Below are 14,610 nucleotides of genomic sequence, written 5' to 3' on the forward strand. Positions count from 1 at the left end.
GGAGACCTTGTCTGGGGGAGGAAGGCTTTTTAAAGTGAAGGAGTTCAGGAGTGCTCCCAGGAAGGCTATCCTGTTGGTTGGAACAGTGTTGGATTTTTGCAGATTTATCATGAAGCCCAGGGGAGGTCTTGCTTAAACTTCAGATCCTTGGGAAGATTTGGAAGATGTGTGGCCTGTTATCAGGCAACTGTCTAGGTAGGGGTATATTTGGACCCTTCTGGTCTTGCAGAAGGCAAACGCAGGGGCTAAACACTTGGTGAAAATCCTTGGAGCAGAAGACAAGCCGAAGGGCAGTACTGAAAATTGACAACGATTTGATTCTGCTCTGAAGAGAAGAAAGCTTCTGTGTGATTCTTGAAATGGGATGTGTAGATAAGCATTGTTTAAATACAAGGAAACCATAAAGGCCCAAGGGACTATCATGGGTAATAGCTTTTAGTACCTGGAGAAACTGATTGAGGTTGTATAAGTCTAAAATAGGCCGCCAAGGGACCTTTTTTCTGGGAACCAGGAAAAACCTGGAGTAGAACCTTTGCCTTTTTGATGTCCTGGAACTGGTTCCACTGATCCCTGAGCACATAAATTCTGTATTTGAGAAAGGGCCTCTGATATTGATTCTGTGGAATATCTGGACAGCCTGAGTGTTTTAATGGCTGTTCGAAGAGGGTTTGTAGCCATTTGAAATAATGTCTAGAACCTACTTATTTGAAGTGATGCAAGTCCAGTTTTGTTTGAATAGAGACAGCCTTCTTCCCAGTCTTGTGGGGGGGGGGTCATTGTTGCTCTCTGGCAGAAGCCTGGGGCTTGGAACTCCCTTGCCTGAAAGTTTCTGAGGACCACTGACTGCTGCTGTCTCTGCCTACAAGTCCTTTTCTTCTGGGTTTTCCTCTGTCTGCCTCTAGGTTGGGAAGAAAAGGGCCAGTGTGTAGTAGGAAAGTTCCTGCTAAACCTAAGAGACTGAACTTGAAGGAAGCCTTTTAAAGTCTGCATAGACTTAGCTTAGTCTTCCGTTTTTTTTTAAGAAAAGCCTCAGCTTTGGGTCCAAAGAATTCCTTGCTAAGAGGAGCATCAAGGTTAGAATTAACATCGTCAGGAAGAGATTGTGCCCTAAGCCACACACACATGCTTTCTAATAGCTGAGCCAGTGGCAGCTGCCCTGCTAGAAGCCTCCATAGTATCATAGCCACAGTGTAAGAAATGCCCAGTTACCTGAGAACTGGAGTGGCAGAGATCCAAAAGTTCTTTAGAAAGATTTCTATCCTAGTTAATATAGAACAGTTTGCTAACATTTAATCATATGAAACTGACAGCTGAGTGCATTTTTCCCCAAATCTATCAAGGGTTCTGTTCTCTTTAGATGTAGGTAAAGGGTTTCTAGACAAACTGTCTCTAGCCCCCTTTAGTTCCTGGGGTTACCACTTCTGGATCAGCAGACGGAATTTTGAAAAGATACTTATTGGAATCCTGCACCCTGCAGAACCTGTCTGGTTTAGGAGCGGCTGGGGAAGAGAGTCAGGATTCAAGGAGGAATCCTGGAACACATCCTCAACCACCTCTAAAATGGGTGGAATTGCAAGAGGTTTGTGCTCTGGCATTTCCAGGAACTCCCTAACTATCCTTTTGACTGAGAGTATTCTTGTGCCTCCCACTGAAAATGTTCCCTCGTGGCATGGAGAGTCTCTCCAAAGGTGATATCCTTTGGAGAGTCTCTCCAAAGGTGATATCCTTTGGAGAGTCTCTCCAAAGGTGATATCCTTTGGAGAGTCTCTCAAGGTGATATCCTTTGGAGAGTCTCTCAAAGGTGATATCCTTTGGAGAGTCTCTCCAAAGGTGATATCCTTTGGAGAGTCTCTCCAAAGGTGATATCCTTTGGAGAGTCTCTCCAAAGGTGATATCCTTTGGAGAGTCTCTCCAAAGGTGATATCATTTGGAGAGTCTCTCCAAAGGTGATATCCTTTGGAGAGTCTCTCTAAAGGTGATATCCTTTTGGGGGAAGCTGAGGGCAGATTCTCCTCTGAATGTGAATAGTCAAAAGATGTGAGTGAGGGTCCTTCTTCAGAACCAGACCCCTCTTGGTCTGAATCTTCATCTGACTCAAAAGGGTCTGAGAAGGCTTCAAAGGTAAGGTCCCTTTTCTTTTTTACCTGGGGAGGCATCCTCGGGTGCTTATTTAGACGTAACTATGGAGATCAAGTCCTCTGCTAGTCTAACTAAGTCCTGATGGTATCCCTCAGAAAGGGAGCCAGTAAGCACAGGTGAAGGCCCAGCAACAGTACTTTTCTTAGGAGTCACTTTAGCCTTGGACCTAGGGATGTCAGACATCCTGATGCCTGTCTCTCTCTGGAAGAAAGACGAACCAGTGTATGCCAAAGCCGCAAAGCAGCATCACTAGAAAGACAGCACTCTTTGGAGGCCAAGGCCTGCTGAGGGCCCCGTACCTGACCGATAAGCTGAAAAGCAAGGGCTTGTGCAAAGGTCGAGGGACCTGACGGCATGTCGCACAGTGGCCTGCGGCACCACCTCAGATAGAGTAGGGGTACAGTAAAAGTTCTACACAGCATATTATTTTCTTACAAGACAGATGCTCATAATAGCTTCATAGGACATTATCCATACTTTATCAACAAGAAAAAAAAAAGTCATAAAAACTGTTACTTGTGACTTTAAAGCCAGAAAGGCTGCTTGAAAAACACAGTGAATAGTGAACAGAAGAGATTTCTGGATCATTCATTCATTTTTATATTGCATAGAAAGAATACATTATCATCTGACAGCTGGATATCCTTGGTGAGCAACACAGGTAAAAACATTTGGTGGAGTCATGACTTCACCTGGAAAAGCCAAGAGATATTCGTAGATGTTTAGTACAGACAAAGACATACTTGAGTCAGTAGCACATACCAACATTACTTGATAGCCTGTTTAAGGAAGGCTGTGGCCATTCTGCATGCTGCATCCCTTATTAATTTTTCATCAAGTGAATGAACACAGATGATGGCAGTACAGCTGGAAGTACGTTTTAAGTTAAGGAAAGGGATACCTTTGTCATCATGGAACAGTGTCAATGTTATTATGACAAAAAATATTACATCTTCAAAACCTGCAATCTGGTGAAATAAACTTGTGGCCATTCTGTTCTTCTAAAAGTACTCCTAGATTTCACAAGCCTTCTCCACACCAAGACATCCATCAAAGTAGTCAGTAAATGAAAACTGTAATTGGGACTTTCTCTATATAGGAGAGTTGAGCTCAGATTAGGATGGAAAGGAAAGAAGGGAGTGTAAACCTGAATATGGACAGTGAACAGCTAACAGATGTATTATGGGAAACACAAAAGTACAGTTTTGTACCTACCATAAATGTAGATGTCTGATAGGTATGCATCTGCAGTCATAACATATGGGTTGTCCTGCCTCAGGCAGCCCCTCGGTCGGCCAGATTCCAAAGTCTGGGTCCGGCGTCGGCTGATGTCGCATTTTCCCCGACGTCAGAGCGCCTGGGGTATAAAAGCATCCGCCGACGCCATCTTCCTCAGTTTTTCTTGCCCCAGATGCCAGGTGCCCTCTAAGGAAGGCTAAATTTGGAGAGAGGCATTTAAAAATCCAAACATGCACAATAATATAACAAACAAATACACCATAACAGATCCCCCCAGCTAGCTATTAGAGGGGTAAGCACCCAAGTAATACCACAGAGGGGAAGGAGGGAGGGTAAACCTGACTGCAGATGCATACCTATCAGACATCTACATTTATGGTAGGTACAAAACTGTATTATGTCCTTCAAGGATGCATCTGCAGTCATAACATATGGGTAGAATACCATAGCCAATCTGGGGGTGGAGGAACTATGTGAAGGATGGTGTAGCTAAAATGCCCTGCAGGACTGCCATAGCAAAGCCTGCTCTGGATCTGGAATATAAAGGTAAATTGTAATGCTTGGCAAATGTATGCATGGAGCTCCATGTAGCAGCTTCTAAAATGTCCTTGGTAGCCACCCCTCTTAAGAAGGCTGTGGAGGTGGCTGTGGCTCTCGTGGAATGAGGTCTAATGTTAGTTGGCACAGGTTTCCCATGAAAGGAGTAACAAAAACTAATGCAATTCCCTATCCATTTTGAAATTGTCTGTTTGGAAATTGCTTTTCCTTGTGTACCAGCAGCATATGCTACCAACAGCTGGTCAGTTTTTCTGTAACCTTTAGTTCTGTCCAAGTAGTAGCGCAGCTGTCTGTGTATGTCCAGAGTGTGCAGAAGTCTCTCCCCTTTGTTTTGTGGATTTGGAAAGAAGGTAGGTAAATGAATAGCTTGATTTAATGAAACCCTGGAGACCACCTTTGGCATAAATGTAGGATTGGTTCTTAGTGAAACTCTGTCCTGATGAAAAATAAGAAAAGGCTGTACTGCCATAAGAGCCTGTAACTCAGATACTCTTCTTGCTGAGATTATGGCCAGAAGGAAAGCAGTCTTCCAAGACAGGAACTGCAGTTCTGCTGATGCTGCTGGTTCAAAGGGAGGCAGTGTTAGTTTTTCCAACACAAAGTTAAGGTCCCAAGTAGGTAGAGGAGGTTTCCTTGGAGGATTGATGTTTTTGATTCCTCTTAGAAACTGTCTTAGGAGAGGATGAGAGAAGACAGGCGGATCAGTATTGTACTCTGCTGAAATTGCTGAAGCATGAATCTTAATGGAAGAGTAAGACAGACCATTGTGGAACATTTCTGCCAAGTATTCCAGGATATGTGCCATGCTCATCACTGTCGCATCTAGGCCCTTTGTGGTGTTCCAAATGTGAAATCTTTTCCATTTTGCTGAATATGCCTTTCTTGTGGAAGGCCGGCGAGCTTCCATAATAATATCTTTCACTCTCTGGGATAGCTTGTCCTGAGGAGGAGTCAAGGTATTTTCCAGGCTGTTAGTTGCAAAGTTTTCAGGTTGGGATGCAGAGTTTTGTAATTGTGCTGTGTCAGTAGAAGTGGCCATAGAGGAAGAGGCCATGTTTTCGTACGTGACATGCTCTTTAATAGTGGGTACCAGTGCTGTCTGGGCCAGTCCGGGGCTATCAGAATCACCTTTGGCTGCTCTGTCCTGATCTTCAGCAAAACCTTGGTCATTAATGGGAGAGGTGGAAATGCATACACTGTTAGAGTTCTCCAGCTGAAAGAGAGGGTGTCCACTTTCCATGCTAGTGGGTGGTATGTCCTTGAGCAGAATTTCTTCAGTTGATGATTGTGGGGGGAAGCAAAAAGATCTAAGTCCAGTCTCCCCCATGATTGTGTTATCTGTAGAAAGATGTCTGGGTGCAGCATCCACTCATGTGCATCCATGATATTTCTGCTTAAGCTGTCCGCCAGTATATTGTCTTTCCCTGGCACAAACTGGGATTGTAGCTGTATATTGAGTTTCAAGGAAAGTTCCCATAGATTCATTGCCAGCCTGCAAAGAGGATAGGAATGGGTGCCTCCTTGCTTGTTTATGTACCACATAACCGTGGTGTTGTCTGTCCTTATTAACAGATGGCCATGATGCAGAAAGGGTTTGAAGGCTTCGACTGCATGTATCACTGCCAGCATTTCCTTTTGGTTTATGTGCATGCGTAGCTCTTTTTGTGACCACAGACCTTGAATGCATCTTCCCTCCAATGTGCGCTCCCCATCCGTGGTCTGAAGCATCTGATGTAATGGTTTGGCTGGCTATTGGTTTGCTGAAAGGCAGACCCCTGTTTGACTGGCTTGCTTGAGCCCACCATAGGAATTCCTTTTGAAGGCATGGAATGAGTGGTATCAAAATTTCCAGGCTGTGACTGTGCTGAGTCCATAAACTCCTTAGGTACCATTGTAGTTTCCTCATATGTAGTCTTGCTTGTGGAATCAGAAGTATGCAAGAAGCCATGTAACCCAGGGCTTGCAGGATTTTCCTTGCAGTCAGCTGGGTTTGTCTTGTCAGATTTTTGAAGTAATCTGGTAGTTGACTTTGTTTTTCTTCTGTGAGGAAGGCCATTTGGGTGGTTGTATCTAGATCTGCACCCAGAAAGGTTATTCTTTGGGATGGAACAAGTCTTGATTTGTGAAAGTTGACTGTATATCCCAAGGCCTGAAGTAGGTGAATGGCATAATTCAAGTGTTTTACCAAAGTTTGTTGGCTGTCCGCTTGTATAAGGCAGTCGTCCAGATATGGGTATATTTGCATCCCTGAAGTCTGCAGTGTGCAATTACTGATGCCAGGCATTTCGTGAATACTCTGGGCGCAGTAGATAAGCCAAAGGGCAATGCTGAGAATTGATAATGCTCTGACCCTGCAAGAAATCTGAGGTGTCTTCTGCAACTTTGTCTGATAGGGACATGCAGGTATGCCTCCTTGAGGTCTAGAGTTACCAGCCAAGACCCCTTGCCCAGCATGGGAAGGAGCTGCTGTAGAGTCAGCATTTTGAACTTTGGTACAATGAGATAAGTGTTCAGTGCGGACAAGTCGAGAATAGGCCTCCATTGTTTTTCTTTTCTTGGAACAAGGAATAGTCTGGAATAAAATCCTGGCCTCGTTCTGAGAGAGGAACTTTTTCTATAGCTTTCATTTGCATTAAGCTGGAAATTTGTTTCAAAGCCTCTGCCCTTTGATTCGGTGGCAGGTCTGGCATGCCCTTTCTTTTTGGTAATGTGTGGAAATGAAACCTGTATCCTTTGTCTATTATTTGTAGTGCCCATTTGTCCCTTGTAATACAGTGCCAATTTTCTGAAAATAAAGAAAGCTTTCCGCCCAAAGGTGCTTCCAGTTGAGCCCTGGTTGGCGGTGTCAAAGTAAAGTCATTGAGCCTGTCCTTGTGCAGCAGTTGAAGGTCCTGCATTACCTCTCTGGTTGAGAGGCTGCCATTGACGTCCTCTGTAGGAGCCTCTAGCTTGCCCTCTACCTCTGGCACGCCTGTTCTTGCCTCTTTGAAACCTCTGTGTGTCTGGAAAGGACCAATTCTTGGAAGGCCAATTCCTGCTGAATCTTGGTGGTTGTACTTGGAGAAAATCTTTGACTGTTTGTACTGATTTTGCTTTTTCTTCAAATTTCTTTAGGACCTCCTGAGCCGTGGAGCCAAATAACTTTTGCTTTTCCAGTGGAGCATCCAGCAGCTTTGCTTTAACATGGTCTGGCAGAGATTGTTCCTTCAGCCAAGCATGCCTACGTATGACTGCGCCAGTCATAGCTGACCTACATGAAGCTTCCAATGCATCATAACCACATTGCAAGAAATGGTTGCTAACCTGTTGAGAGTTGTGTACCAGATCCTGAAGTGACTTGCGGTCTAGGGGGTCAGGTGAAGACAGCTTTTTATGCAATTCATCTAACAAATACTCTTGGTACTGTATCATATGAAATTGACAATTTAATGCCCTCATAGAAAGAGTAGCAGAAGTATACACTTTTTTGCCCCATCTCTCTAAAGCTCTGGACTCCCTTTCAGAGGGGAGAGGATTTTTAGCAGTGACAGCTGCAACCCCTTTAGGGCCCTGGGAAATAGTTTCTGGATCTGCAGAGTGGGCCTTGTAAAGGTAAAGATGCGAGTCCAGGACCCTGTAGTACCCATCGGGTTTGGCAAGAGCCGGAGGAAGAGAATCAGGGGTTGTGCTAGAGTCAGAGTACACATCATCAATGACATTCAAAACAGGAGGAATAGCTAAAGGCCTATGCTGAGGAAAATGTAAAAAGGTTCTTAATCTTTTCCTGGAATCAGAGAATTCCTGGCCCTGCCATTGGAAATGCTCTCTCATGGTGTGTAGTGTCTCCCCAAAGGAAAACTCTTCAGGAGGGGAGGCTGAGGGAATAGATTCCTCTGCATCAGAGTCCTCGTAGGCCGAATAAGCCTCCTCCTGGTGATCCGAGAGAGTAGAGCCATCAGAGGCCTCATCGGAGGAGTGGGGATCAGAGGTCTCAACCCTGGGCCTTTTGTCTGAAGGAGGTTGAGAGCCCCTGTCCGGAAGAGATTGAGAGCCCCTAATTAAGGAGATAAGATCCTCTGCTAAGCTTAGAATCTGTGAACCAGTAGAGGGTCCCTGAGGGATAACCATGGGAGGCAAAGCTTTTGAAAGTTTAGCAGCTTTAGCCCTGGAGAATGCCTTAATGGACATGGATGCAGGAGGCCTGGCTGCACCACGTGCTGGTGTAGATTTGTCTAAAGGAATGGTGTCGGAAGTTTCCAGGACACCAGTTTCTGTTGGCAACTCAATAACCGACTCGGCCGGGGCCTCCGGGACCGAGGTAGTCGGTTGAGCGGTTTCGGTAATTGGAAGTACCAAAGACTCGGTTTCAGCCGCAACCGAGACACTCGCGGTAGGCCTGGCCGTGGTTTCAGCCAAAACCGCGGTCCGCGTGTGTTGGTCCTTGTCCTTCCATTTCTTAACTAAATGGGAAGTCGGAGTCTCCGACGGCATCTTATATGAAAAACTAGCCCCAAAAAATTCCTCTGCAAACTCCGCCCGACGTCTAAGAGTGCATCGGTTGAAGGAAGCACAGGCTGAACAGGCCGAGACGTCGTGGTCTGGGCCTAGGCAGGGGAGGCAGTAAGAGTGGAAATCCTTATGAGGTATTTGTTTCCCACAAGTCAAACAATTATTAACTTTATCTGACATCGGCTGAGGCAAGAAAGAGTCCCCAACGGGGTACTTAGCTTTTTGAAGTCTTCGGTAGCTGAATTACAGGAGCTGGCCGACCGGCACTTGCGAACTGCTTCTGCTTCGGGCACCATGCAGCAAGAAAGACGGAGGAAGATGGGGTCGGTGGATGCTTTTATACCCCAGGCGCTCTGACGTCGGGGAAAATGTGACATCAGCTGACGCCGGACCCAGACTTTGGAATCCGGCTGACCGAGGGGCTGCCTGAGGCAGGACAACCCATATGTTATGACTGCAGATGCATCCTTGAAGGACATCCACAAAATCTATGCAAAATGTAAATGGTTTCACATGCATACACTGACTTTTGAAATTTTGTTTCACTAATGTGTAATGTTTTATGGAGGTCTCCTTCACAGCTCTCCCCTGGAATGGACCTTGCCTAAGTGAGGCTGACCCAGTCGACAAACAGGATAAAATACAATAAGTAACTTAACACTCTACCCGGTTCGATTCTGCAGCCTTCTGAGATGTGTAGTACTCTGCATCGGCTTTAGCCTTCTCTCTTGCCAAAAATGCAGCATCTGTCAGTAAAAAAGACCACAGAAAGTTAAGTTGTGCAACAATATATTTCCTGCTCTGAAAGACATACAATGGTGATGGGCCAACAGTTTGTACACGTGTCCTTCACACTGTACAATTCTGTGGTCTCTATCCCTAGACCAGATATTTTGATTTATATTCCAGTACTTAAACTGCAATGCAACACTAACACTGGGGAAGGATGCTGCATACCTGAGGTGTCCATTTTTTGGATGACAAATTATAACAAAGGTCATATCTGCCTGGTACAACTGTAGTACAGAACAGCAAAAGACGTATTTAAAACAACAAAACAAAACATTAAAACATACCTCTCAAGTGTACCTCGTTATGGGGGACGTACCTCATTTGAGGTCTTAAAAGGGTCATGCTCCTCGAAATTCCACAAAGTTCCACATTTAAAGGGTCTGTTACACATTCAGTGTTAGGAATGTTTTAGGTGAACTCCATGGTAAATTGACATTAATCATATTAATTCATTAAAGGATCTTCATTATACGTGCAAACAGCATATTTTAACCATGCTATGACCTTCCTAGTTGAAGTTGTTAGTAAGTCATTAGTATGTGTTCCACATTTTGCCCATTTGTTCCACATTATGGAGGCGAGTGTTCCTAATTTTGGTGATGGAAGGTTGAGAGCTATGCATTAAAATGTAAACATTTACACAGTATAACGGTAAAAATTCTAATCCAGCCTTCCTGGTCATAATGAATGAAAAAGTCAAGAAACAAACTTTACTTCTGAATTATAGATGTATTACTTTATAAAAAAATATACTTTACATATAATTTATGATTACTCAATGTGTGCCTTACTAGGTCAAAAAAGCTACATATTTTCCAGTTCTTTCAACCAGAAGTACCAAAGGAAATCCAAATGATGCTGATGTGTTACATACCTTTTGGAACTGCATTTATTCAAAGAAATAATGGAATAGGGTACAGCAGAAAATTAAAATGTTTGGACTACAAAAAGAAATTACAAATAAACAGGTATGCACAGACACAGATAAATGTGGAGGTGGCCCTCTGCCTAAGCATTGCTGGAATCATGGAGGTGAATGGATATTAGCTCTTAATTGGGAAAACCCCAAACCTCCGGCATACTGTACTAGTGTCACAGTTGGTTGAAAAAACAAAAGCTTCTGGACAGATAGTTTTGAGTTTTCCTTGAAAATTGTCCTGTCAGCTAGGAACACTCCAGCATAGTGTTCAAGGTCAAATTACAAACTCACATACAGAGAAAACCCTCCTGTTAAGTACTATTAAACCTATAGAAGGGAAAGGATAACTTTAGGGCTCATTTGCCTGACTGACATACAGTAATGTAAGATTTTATTCCTAACACATTACTGCTACACAGCATCTTTTGATTAAAGCCTACTCAATCAATATGTTACTAATTTAGTGTTAATACTGTAAATTGTTATATACAAATAAAACAGCTAGCATGCACCACGTTGTAATTTTTAACTTGTTTTTGAACCTGGAGCAATAGGCTTGGAAATGGGACAAAAGTGTTAAGACAACTTATTTTCACCCACAGATAAATGCATAGCTTATAATATAAAATAATTATTGTCCAGCCTAACTGTTCTAACAGCGAGTAAAAGATAAAGCTCTTCAGGGAAGACCCAACATCTATGTGTCCAGAGGCTCTTGCTGGCCCGGTGGCAGTGGCACCAGAAGGTATGCTGGATGTCCTGGTTATCAGTCACAAATTAGAGACAGTATTATTCTTTCACTTCTGTGATTCTAACAGGACTAGAAGACATTCTTTCTTATAAATTCACCACTGCACACATCTAACAATGGATCTAGCAGAAAATCACTGGAGATTAATAATAACTATTTCTGTGTTTGTTAAAAGATATATTCTTATAAAAGATGGGTTACATGAGAAAAATGGGAGGAGTTTATAGAAATGGTTGCAAATTATATTAAAATAAATGGAATTTATGGCAAAAACAGATGCAGAATAATGTTCAGGAGGAGGAGTGTGGTTTAAAGGAAGGTATGAACTCTGCAATTTATGTAATGTTGGAATAAATAATTGTTAAAAAGAAAGAAAACATATGCATATATAATGCATGAATATGAGAAATGTTAATATGGTTAGTTTTCTTTTATGTACATGTACACACACACATACTTTATGTGTGTGTTTGTGTGTGTATATACACACACACACGTGTGCGTGTGCCTCTGAATTAAGTGGTAATTTTAGTAAAGGTAGTTAAAAAAAAGAAAAATAGTAAATGCAGGTTCCCTTTAAAGCTTTTACATTCCCGTGCAGTCAGGGATATTGAGACACAAAGACAGTTAAGTTTATAAAACATTTGCCTGTCCTCCTATGACCCAAAAAAACATTAAAACGTCTGTTTATTTTTGCTCCCTATGCAAGCCAATCATGACCTTTACTGTCAGAGCAACAAAGACTGAGGATAATCTACAATAGCAAGCACAGGAACTCATTTGGGAGGCTGCCAAAAATGTTTGTGAGCTAAATGTCTAATGAAGAATGCACAAGTGGATTGCTAAACTATGCACTAACTCGGCTACTTTTGTTTTATCGTGCATCTGGTTGAGACTGGTAGGGTTAAGTTAGGTAAGCAGACCACTCAACTCTCCACTACTCTCCTCTCCAAAAGCCAGCAAAACTACTTCAATTTTTAGGGATAACATTTTATAATTATTATTGTCCAGGTAACCATTTTCTTTTGAGTCTAACTGTACTAGGTGTAGGATATACTATTGTAAGCTGCATCATTTGTAAAACTCTGATTTTACTCTTTTTATATGTTCTATGCTCTTTGTACAAAAAAAGCTACATTTATATAATTTCATATTTTTATTACTTTTTACTATGTATCTGGAGCCTCTCTCCCCAGGCCTCTGTTGAAAACGGTCACCTTGTGTCCAGTTGGACTAACCCGGTACACAAATGGAAAATAAATAAATAAATCAATACTGCACAAATCTGGAACCTTGTGAAAAATAAGTGACACACCAGTCCCAGAATTCTAACCCAGACTTAAGTTAACTGGCCTTCTCCAACTGCTCTTTGACATGATCCGAAATTATTAATTTTGCCCACACTTGAAGATTACAAGCCAAACAAACAAAAGTACTTGGTGCCTACCCTTGTTAGACCTTACCAAAAGCATGCTAACATGATCTTTTCTTTTTTTTTTCCTATATGGTAATCGTTCCGGAGATGGTTCAACAGACTCCAGAGTTGCAGAATTGAGTTTATGACTGGAAGCACGCACATTTAACAGTGTCATTACATAAAGTAAATGAAGGCAAAATGTAAGATGCACACACACACACACACACACATTTTATGCATATATATATATATATATATATATATATATATATATATATATATGTATCTGTCTATAGATATATATATATATATATAAAAACATGTATGTGTGCGTATATATACATATATATATATATATATATATATATATATATAAAATGTATCTATACATATATATATATATATATATATATATATATATATATATATACACACACACACACATATATATATATATATATATATATATATATATATATATATATATATATATATACCTGCATTAAATGGATATTGGGAATGAATTAGGTGGGTGCCTATACTGCACTCTTCATAAATTATTTTGTTGTGGGATGTTTTAAGTTGATTGTATTATGTACATAGAGATATGTGGTATAATAAGATAAAAAATATATAACACTTATATTTAATATATGTGCGCTGGTTACAGAGGTTATTTAATATATTTAGGTATATGCATATTTTTGTGTATATAAATTAAATTTTTGATTTATTTATAACATATTGTGTCACAATGGTTACTGCAGCTTTAATATGTTTGTGTATTTAACTGAAGAGAGATGGAATGTTATTACACACTGAGGACGCCAGAGGGCGAAACCGGATACCGGTCTGTGTTTTTTTCATTAGTTCCACTGTTGAGAGATGGTGTAACAAGTAAAAAAATATACAGCTATATTAGCTCACTTAAAAGTGTCTCCGAACTCATTTCTTTGCCTGTGTTAGGCATTTCACTACTGAAAGCTTTGCTGGGTCGAGTGCTGGTATATTTTTTCTTGGTGTTGTGTTTATGAACCGGAGCACCCCTGCTAACACGTGCACCATTACTTTTGGGATATATATATATATATATATATATATATATATATATATATATATATATATATATATATACATATACACACACATATATATATATATATATATATATATATATACACATATACACATATATATATATATATATATATATATATACACACATATATATATATATATATATATATATATATACACACACACACACACACACACATATATATACACACACACATGGCTATACATGTACATATGTGCAAACACACACATGCATATAACATACACATGTTATATGCTTTACTTATTTATTAATTAATTATATTTTGTATTTTTATAGCAAAGGCTCAATCCTATTTGACCTACTTCTTCTTCTTCAAAAAAAAAAAAACAGTGGCTCGACAGACACACACCAGGGTTCTAAATTTAGAACAGCACCAGCAACAACTAAACAAGAGTCACTGGTGGGGTAGGTTACTAACTCAACTTATTCTTAGCCTACATAAAAACTTAAACTACTACAACAGGTCAGGAAAAGTACTACTTTGGCTACCTTTCAGGTAAACCTTGATAACTCGATGGATAATCAAAAATATATAGCCTGCATACTTTGCACAGCCCTGTACAATGCTATAGGTGAGCACTATTAAGTGTTTGTAAAAGGTGGCAAGCACATCAACATACATCGACTTAAAGATGTACATGGATACACATCTTACTGTCTTGTGGTCACTCGCCTAGGATTGTACCTACGTTTCTATAAAATGTAATCATGCCTGGTGCAGGTAAGACTATGAAAAAGTGTTCTTGCTGTCAGAATACATGGAAACTATGGGCACAGAAAGAAAAGTGTAAGATTTCAAAATGCAGTACATGCAATACTTTACGTTAATTAGCTGAAACACTGTAGTTCATTTAATAAGGTTTTATTAGATGTTCATAATATTCAAAATACTGTTTTCATTAACAGTTCTGGTAAACAATTCAAGTTGCTGTACATCATTCTGATTGTCTTGAACAACCTACACTGACAGTCTCTAGATGACCTGTTTTCTGTACTCATGCTCGAGTGTTAGACATCTCTGAAGTAACAGGTCGATTGAACTTACTAACCTTAACTGCTCTGCTATCCTGAACACAGCAAAATTATATTCTCTTTTACAGTAATTTTCCTCTATTGACTATATCCACCCCCTAAATCCTTGACCCTCAGGCTACGTCTTGTTTTTAGCTTAACTTATCTCTTGATTC

The 14,610-nt window shown here is 40.8% G+C and overlaps 1 protein-coding gene across 2 annotated transcripts in view; it reads right to left on the minus strand.

Annotated features, from left to right (window-relative positions):
* ERLIN1 (ER lipid raft associated 1) overlaps positions 1-14,610 on the minus strand; it is a 610,419-nt gene that overhangs the window by 81,275 nt on the left and 514,534 nt on the right. For both annotated transcript variants that reach the window (XM_044056735.1, XM_044056736.1), the window contains exon 11: positions 9,091-9,170. In XM_044056735.1, the coding sequence (XP_043912670.1) occupies positions 9,091-9,170 (80 nt within the window). The remainder of the gene's footprint in view (positions 1-9,090; positions 9,171-14,610) is intronic.

Source organism: Protopterus annectens, chromosome 14.part0, assembly GCF_019279795.1.
Source record: "Protopterus annectens isolate FY-2018-M chromosome 14.part0, PAN1.0, whole genome shotgun sequence".
Lineage (NCBI taxonomy): Eukaryota > Metazoa > Chordata > Ceratodontiformes > Protopteridae > Protopterus > Protopterus annectens.